The sequence below is a fragment of the Helianthus annuus genome, chromosome 17 (genome assembly GCF_002127325.2).
Source record: "Helianthus annuus cultivar XRQ/B chromosome 17, HanXRQr2.0-SUNRISE, whole genome shotgun sequence".
Lineage (NCBI taxonomy): Eukaryota > Viridiplantae > Streptophyta > Magnoliopsida > Asterales > Asteraceae > Helianthus > Helianthus annuus.
In genome coordinates, this window is record NC_035449.2 from 118107063 (window position 1) to 118116350 (window position 9288).

At 34.8% G+C, this 9288-nt stretch overlaps 1 protein-coding gene across 1 annotated transcript; it reads left to right on the top strand.

The window, feature by feature from the left end:
- Nucleotides 1–1846: 1846 nt before the first annotated feature.
- Nucleotides 1847–2713, top strand: LOC110924896. The gene has a single exon (XM_022168873.2). The coding sequence runs from the start codon at nt 1847–1849 to the stop codon at nt 2711–2713; it is 867 nt and encodes a 288-aa protein (XP_022024565.2).
- Nucleotides 2714–9288: the final 6575 nt, after the last annotated feature.

The following is a 9288-nucleotide window of genomic DNA, read 5'->3' on the forward strand; positions in this document are numbered from 1 at the left end:
AGCACCAATGGAATGAACTAATTTAGAGTGATCGATCCGTATATGAATCAATAGCTAGTCAACGCAGATTTCACTATTAAATTTAAGAAGAATGAGATGAGATTACAGAGAAGATTGAGATGGGAAACTAAAACACTCATGCAAGTTAATTCATAATTCTATTCTCTCACATCCTTGTGCTTATAACCTGCGTCAGAACATCCAGTCATTTACTTGTTGGGCTTTGACTAATGGGCTACTTGATTGGATCATCGTGGTGTTATACTTGATAGTTGGGCTTGGACTTATAATGTTCATAACAGTTTGTTACACAAGTTTTCCTCAATTATATATAGTCTTTTGTATCTCTTGGATGAGATCAAATACAAACCTCAATATGTGTAAGAACTATAAGAACCAACCACTATTAGACATGTGTCCTTCATTAAAAAAGCTAGACAAGGGTATTTTAGACTTTATCACCCTATTTTTTGAATTTAATTAATTCCAAATTTTAATTATCCCCTATATTCATGCACTATTTCAAATCAAAATTTGAAAATTTCCAACAACAGGCACTTTGTAAATCAGCACAATCTTCACAAATCGCAACAATAGGCACTTTCTTAATCTGCACTTTGTTAACCAGCACAATCTCCACCAACAACAGGCAATTTGTTAATCAGCACTTTGTAACAAATTATTACAACTATATGATTGTTTTAAACTAAGATAAAAGTCAATAAAGATAAGTACCAAGAATTCAAATAAAGAAATAAACAGATAAACTCAAATAAAAACTTGAAATTAATTTTACATTACGCAGTTAGCATGTGTACTTACATAAATTTAGTTTCCTGTTGTGCTTGATTTTCAAGTGCAGCAAAAAACAAATTTAATTCCCTGTTGTGCTTGTTTTTCAAGTGCTGCTAAAACATGTACTGCTTATTTTTTTCAGTATGTTTTTAATGTGTTGTTTAAACATGTGCTGGTATGTTTCTAAAGTTCTGTTAGCACATGTGCTTATATGTTTTTAAAGTGTTGTTAGCATATGTGCTGGTATGTTTTTAAAGTGTTGTTAATACACGTGTTGGTTAGTTTTCAAAGTGCTGATTCAAATCATCTTCAAGCAGGATAAAATCTTATGGGAAGAATATTTAACAAATTTTATGAAATATCTCGATGGGCAATTATATTGTAATTAACACATAATCAGCACATTATCAGCACAATTATAAAACAACTTTTGATAACTTTTTTAAAAGTTACTTTTATAAATAAAAAAAATTATAGCAATATGGTATTCATATTAAAGATAAAAACATACTTGATTTTATGGTATATTTTTTTTTTAAAAATAATGAAGTATATAAAAGTTATTTTAGTTTAAAAAATCTTGGTGGAATTTGTATTTAATTGAAAATGTCAAATGACTAGAAATTTTACATAATTACCCTTAACTTGTTAGTACGAATTTTTAATTATAAGAGTTTTATTTATAATCAACCATAACCCTTGATTTAAACTATCAATGGTTCAGATATGTTCTTACGGTTGTTACAGTTAGCACTGTCTGTACAGGATCTCAACCCTTTGTTATGATATATATCTCAATCAATGAAATATTAGATCTCTTCTCTCTATTATTTTCTTTTTCTTTCTTTGTTATTAGGCTAGTTTCACAACGGAAATCAATTTTTATGTTATCAAGATTTATCACATGTATCTCACATTGGCTTGCCCCAATCTTTCCTTCTCACTGTTTTTAGGATATGTAATGTTCTTTTGCTGCAGACTTTATATAAATAATTATATATACACACACAGAAGAGATAGTTGGACTTGTTCGTTCAACATTTCCAAAATCATGTCTAACCTCCTTTACCCGCTTTCACTCTCTCTCCTTCTCCTTCTCCTTCCCTTCATTTTCATCGCCCTGCCTGCTGCTGCTGCACAATCTAATAATTCAACTTACCCAAATTGCCCTTCATACAACTGCGGTAATGTCACTGTCCGCTACCCGTTTTGGATGATAGCCACTGAATCCACCTCCCAGTTTTGCGGTTATCAAGGCTTCGGAATCAGTTGCTCCGCCATTGGCAACCTGAGTGTTCCTAAAATTACTTTTGGTGGCGACAATTACTACGTGCAGAGAATAAACTACGAATCAAGCAATATTGTAGTTTCGGATTACGACGTTTCTTCTGTTGTCACAGGCCCCAGCAACTGCCCTCGGGTGCGCCATGGGATTAACTTACAAACCATGCATCTCAACTTCGCTACGCTTAACGCTAATCTAAGTTTTCATTTCAATTGCACTGGATGTTCTTCTCTTGCAACTGAATTACTGTGCTTGGAAAGAAATGAAAGAAAGTCGTGCGTTCATGTTATGAATACCAGTACGGAGGAATTGGTATGGAGTTGGGATGAGTACTCATGCAGTGAAAATGTCATAACAACAGTGCTCCGTGACAATATCAATAGATACTCTAATTTTTCGACGGAATTTGGCAGCATTTTGGAAGGAGGATTCGAGCTAGAATGGAGTAGGATGGGTGATTGCAACAATAAATGTGAAGAGTCAGGTGGGCGGTGCGGGCGCCTCGATACAGCCGGATTCGTATGTTTCTGCTCCGACGGTACCACCAGCAGGGGCGACTGCAAAGGTAACGTCATTACAACTCTTAAATTCCAGTCTTACCCCTGTTTGGCCACTTTAATTGACGAGTTATAATTGTATTAGACATAGTCATTGGTTATACTAGCTGAATTGTCGTGGTCGCATGGCAATCTAGACGTTTTAAAATATCAGAACGCTATTAAAATATGGAAAACTTCTACGAGTAGAACAATAGGTGAAAAAATCAAATTCAAACTGTAATTTAATATTCGAAAACAAAAAAAATAATTTCAAACGGATTTTTTCTCGTTTCCTGTCCTCAATTTTCTTAAAAGAAAATTTCAAGCTACCTCACTTCCATTGACGTTTAATTAAAATATAACGTCGTGAGTGGTTTACATTATAATATAATTTCCATTCAAGAAATTGTAACCTTTTTTGTACAAAATTATATCAAAGTTTAAAACGATAAAAAATATTTTCCGAGAATAAATCATTACCTCGTTCTCATTGGCCTAAAATCACTGGAAGCTTCTGTCAGGTATCGGATCAGAGCAGGCTTGAGCGCAAGCGAAACATACAAATACACACACACTAGCAAAAAATTAAAAACACGAAATTTTACGTGGTTCGGTCAACTAGGGTTTCACTTTTATTAGATGTTATAATTGTTCAAAGAATGACACAACAATTACATCATGGGTTTATATAGAATAAGATTAGGGTTAATTCCTTAATCAACAACTTAAGTAAGTGGGCCTAAAACCTAATTATGGCTGGTTGTCCTAATTAATTAGGATCGGCTATCAAAGCCTACGAACCTAGAGGTGCACAAAGCGGATTGGGGTTTGAATCCGAATCGCGTTCAAATTTGTTTGAAGTGAAGATTAAAGATGTCAAAGCGGGTTGAGTTCAACCTGGGTTGGTGGTTTGTAAAACTCAACCCTAAAAAACCAGTTGGGTTTGGGCCTTGGTTAAGACCGTGTTGGCTCTCAAATCGGGTGCCACCTTATATCTCAACTTTATTAAAAAAGTCTTTACAAATATAATAAACATAAATAACTAAAATCCTTTATATGTTTTTAAAAATTTATAACTAAAACATAATATCATTAAACAAAACATTATGACACGAATAAAAAATTTACAAAACTATTCGTTTTCTTCGACATAGTTGTAGTTTAGCATTTGATCTTATTCATCACTATTTATCCCTATGCGTAAAATTGTTATTTAATTATTTGTCGAGCAGGTTCATTAAACAGGGTTCAAACAAGTTTGACAAACCGGGTTGTTTCATGCGGGTTACAAACTTCTGGGTTGAAACTAGTGTGGGTGAAAAACATCTGTTAGAGCTGAGTTTGATATTTGCAAATAAATATTGATTATCACAATACAATTCACAAATAGAGAGATATTATCAGAAACTGTTTTTCAATTGATTCAAAATATTCAAAGGGTTTTATAGAAATGATTCTACAATCTCCCCATCAGTCCGTTCACTCACTAGAAATATTCATACAAAAGAGAATACGTGAAATGATAAAATAAATCTCTAACATGTGAGATCTATTTATACTAGGTGCTAAAGCTCTGTTCGTGATATGCTGAGATTACCCTAATAGTGACATATAATATTCTTAACAGAAAAAATTCCACAGATGTTGCAAACATTTGTGCAAATCCTATTATCTGTTCTAACTAGTCTAAACATTGACAAGATAAGTACTGTTACATTGGGAAACCACTGTCTAAGCTATCCATTGTTGCAGTTTCCAAACATCTGTTTGGTCATACAGATGTCTGGCCTTCTTTATCAGACCTTTGACTTCATCAGTGCTTTCGTCTTCAACAGTCTTTAACTTTCAACATATGTTGTTTCTTCTTGAACATCGGTTCCAAGTCTTAATCAGATGTTTGCTTTGTTCTTGAACAAATGTTCTGATTAGGTGTTCAAGATTCACTATCTTTGGGGAGAGAATTGCTTCATCAACTGTTTATTTATTGATCTTTGAGTTGTGTCTTGGCTTTTGGATATCATTTGTTCTTTTATAGGTCCAACAATCTCTGCCTAGAACAGATGATGCCAAAACAGATGTTTATTTGACCAACTTTTATTCTCTCATCAATTGTTCTCTTATTTCACCTTTGAATTGTAACTCAAAGTCAAGAGAAACAGTGTCTTATGGGTCTCTTTCCAGTGGTACACTTATCAAGTCTCGCAGATGTTTAAGTTTTAGGCCAGATGCACTTTTCATTGTGATCTTTCCACTTCCCCACTAGCCCTGGGCAAAGTCAATTCATAGGTGTATTTGTTAGACTTCCATTTTAGAATTTTTTTTACTAGGAGGATTTGTCGGGACCAGAGTTATTGCTAATGAGTTTGGAAAGACTTGTCTTACCATGATTATGTCAACTAGGTATTCTTTCCTGGTGTCCTTCTCCTGTTCATATTTTCTTTTAATAAACTCCCTTGCAGCTCTTGATAGATTTCTTGTTGATGGGAACTCATAAGGCTTGACCAAAGTTTTGATAGGAAAGTCTAGTTACTGATACTCTGGCCTTTTTGTTAATGAGGGATCCTTTTCTCTTTGAGTTTCCAACTGTTTATAGTTTTTAAAGGTTGTTGACTCATTCATTTTAGCCACTATTTTCATGGTGTCTATTTTTGTAGCAGCTAGTTTTTCCTTCATTCTCCTCATCTTCAGAGCCCTTTTTTCATTTAGCTTTTTGCCATCTTTACAATTTGGGGGTGAAGGAGTGATGTTAGGAAATAGCTTCAACTTTTCAATCCTTACTATTTCATCTAGCAAGAATTTTGTTGGCCAACATGTAAAGTATTCCTTATCAGCATCATATGGTTTCTTTTCCATGATGTGATTAAGGTAATCCTCTCTGAGCAGCTTTTTGAGATCTGAATCGGTAATGGGATCATGGGATAGGTTCTTGTAGTTCATGTTGGCATAGCCTCTCAAAGCTTCTTCCTTTTTGTATTCTCTTGTAAGAATATGCAGGATTTCCTTATCACCCTTCCCTTGATTTCTTTCTAAAACCATTCTTTTGGTCTGCCTTTTCTAAAACCATTCTTTTGGCTAGGAAGGCTTGCAGATGGTATAGATGATGATGGTGGTAAAGATGTTAGTGGTGGGATTTCTGATGGGTGATTTGATAGGTGAGGTAATCATTTTTCTTTTGCTAATTTGAGGGATAGGTAGTAGTGATTTTATAAATGATGTTGTTGTAACATCTGTTGGCCATTTTGTAATACCAACAGATGTTTCAGATGCAGTGGTTTGTGATGGAGCAGAGGTTTGAGTTGAGGGAATAGTGATTTGAGTTGATGAAATAGTGGTTTGAGTAATCTTAGCATTTCTGGTTGGATTTGAAGGTGGAAGCTTTCTCAGAATATCACTACTCTCCCCCTTTTTAGCATCATCTACTGGATACTCTAGAATAGGAGCAGTACCTATTGCTTGAAGGAAATAATCTTTTATGGCTTAGATCTCTGCTTGTGTGTCAGAAAATCTTGCTTCAGCCATATTTCTGATTAACTCCATGTGAATGTTGTGGGTAGCATCTGCAAACTGCCTTTGTATCTGGAGATAAGATTGGGCATGGAACCAAACTTTCCCTGCAAGTTCTACATTTATAGGAGGGGTAGAGTTTTGTACCAATATCTTCATCATGTATTTTATCACAGCCACTGAAGATTCTAAATTGGACACTCTAGCCATTAATTCTTTGTATCTTAACTCATCACCTAAACGAATATGATCAACTAAATTCCCACTAGAAGTGGTTGTATATGGTTTTGAACCAGATACCCCTTTTTCTTGGTACTGAGGACTTCCAACTGTTTTTAAGTGTACAATTGTAGACTCAACAGTTGTTGCCTTTAAGGAGGTCTTAATGATGTAATCACTGTCCAACTATGAGAATGTTGTCTCTATAGTTGTAGTAGTTGTCCCACTTGAAATACCTTCCTGTGTCTCTTGAGACACAGAAGGTGTAGCCTCCTCTGCTTGTGGGCTAACACTAAGTCCTGGACTTGCCCTAGTCACTTACTCAGGTATACTCTCAGTAACTTGTTGTTGAGAAGAACTAGGTTTACGCAAGTCAGGGTTATCAAGTGCATCAAGCAATGGTTTAATGGTGGATAACATTAGTGTGGTGGGTGGAGTATAAAGGGAAGCAGCCCTAGGAGTGGGGCTTGAGAAGAAATGCTTAAATGAGTCATCTCCCTCTTGATATGGGTCCCCTATGCTTACAACACAATCCTTTTGGATAGGTGGAGGTGTTTGCATCTGTTGTGAGGAAGTAACAACAAATGTTTGCTGCTTTTTGATGCAGCAGGCTCCTCTAGCACCTCATCTTCCAGAGTTACCTTTTTTGGTGTTTTCTTTTTAGATTTTGTTTTGCGGATAGATGTGGTCTTTTTGGAATGGCTGATGTGTGTTCGACAATACTAGGTTGGGTATTGTGGTCACCAAGAGTAATAGGCTCTGCAACAGATGTTGTAACATCTGTTGCTAGTTTTTCTAAAACTTTTTCTTTACCCACACTTTCCCTCATGTGGGTGAAAGTTTCATTTGAAAGACCTTTATTTGAAATGTCTCACCGTTTTCAAAAAATTCTAGTGTCAAGATCCTTTGTAAAAGACAGCTTATCAATCTTGGTATAAAAGAAAGGCTTTAGGTTTGCCATCTTTCTTCGCTTTGACATTAGCAACCATGTCAAGAAACACAGTTTTGGATAGCTTAATATTTGCATTTGTTAAATTAGCATATCCTAAATACTGCATTTTCAATGAAATTTCATTATATGCAGTGGTTTTGGGTGATAAGCATATGAGGAGGGAATGGAAGAAAAATTTCATGGCAGGTGGAAAATTAGGTTTGTAAATTGTTGTGCTTGCCACCTGTCCATCATACCCTCTTTCTATGAATTCATGATGAAGATCAGTTTTTTGGAAAAGTTTCCTTACCTATCTCATCATTTAGTCCAAAAGTTGTTGAAATCAACTCTTGTGTTATCTGAACAGCAATACCATTGACTGTTGAAATAATGGTATAAGGATTTTTATCATGAAGTAAAACTTTTGAATTTGCCCAGAAATCTTCAATATTTTTCAAATGGCTAGGTGTATTGGAAACACGAATGTTGTAATATTTGGATGCGGCGATGATGTCAATGATCGAGTGAAACTCTATATTTGGAGAGGATTTCATGAGATACAGAAGGTAATTTTGGAGTGGTTTCAAGGAAAGTGACATCGCGAGATGAGGTTAACTTTTTTAAAAATCTTTTAAAAAGATAATTTTTTAGTGTAAAGTGAGAATCTTTTAGAAATAGTTGAAACGATGATCTTTTTGATTGTAGAGAAAGAATTTTGTTTTTGAAAAATCAGTGTTTATCGCACAAGTAAGGATAACCTTTGTTTGGTTAGGGTTTTTATAGGGTTTTCCATCAGTGGTCATGACGTGGCTAAACAGTTACCTTTTTGGTGACGTGGCAGGTTTTTATTTGTTAGACCAAAGCTATGCTTAACAAAACCCATTGATAAAGAAACATAAGGTCTATTTTTTAAAACATCTGATTGAAACCTCAGTTGTGATCAACATACGTTAGAGTGACCAAATCAGTGGTTTAGAAACATCTGTTTGACTTTTGGTTAATAGAGTTTTGAAAAACCTCTGTTTGAAACTTTTATTGGTTAAACAGTGGTTTTCCAAAGTTAATAAACTGTTGAACTACTTAAACAGTTGATATACTCCTCTGAACAGAGGTTTTGTTTTTGTTGATTTTATCAATCCTTTCTTTTTAATAACACAATTTTGATTTTTAAAAACAACATTTTATTTTTTTACTTAGAAAACTGAAAAATATTTTCAGTCTCTGTTTAACATTCCAATTCTGGAGATCAATCTTTCAAAAGTAGATGTGTCCAATGCTTTTGTGAACATATTTGCCAATTGATCCTAAGTGGGATATTGTGTAGTGAAATCAATCATTTTTCGTAACAATCTCTTACAAAGTGATGACGAATGTCAATGTGCTTTGTTTTTTAATGTGGCACTGGGTTCTTGATAATGTTTTCAGCTTCTTGATAGTCCAAAATTAATGGTGTCTTTAGAGCAGTTATACTAAAACCAAGCAATTAATTTTGAAGCCATAGGAGTTGAGCAGTGCAACCTGCAGCAGCTATATACCCTGCCTCTTCTGTAGAATTAGAGTCTGTTGTTTGTTTTTACTTTGCGATGAGACCAAGGTATTACCTAGGAATTGGCAACTTACTAATGTTGACTTCCTTGTGGCAACCAGCAAAGTCACTAGCCGAGAAACCTGAAATCTCGATATTTCCATTAGCTGGATACCAGATACCAAGTTTAGGAGCACCTTTTAGGTATCTGAATATCCTTTTTACAGCTACTAAATTTGACTTTCTCGGTGATGCTTGACATCTTGCACAAACACAAGTAGCAAACATAACCTCAGGCCTTGATGCCGTTAAGTACATCAATGACCCAATCATACATCTGTAAAGCGTTTGATCTATCAAATCATGTTTTTCATCAGATATGAATGGTTTTGATGTACTTATGGGGGTAGCACATGGTTTACAATCATTCATGTCAAACTTTTTCAAAAGAGTTTTGGCATATTTGTTTTGGATAATGAAAGTTCCATTT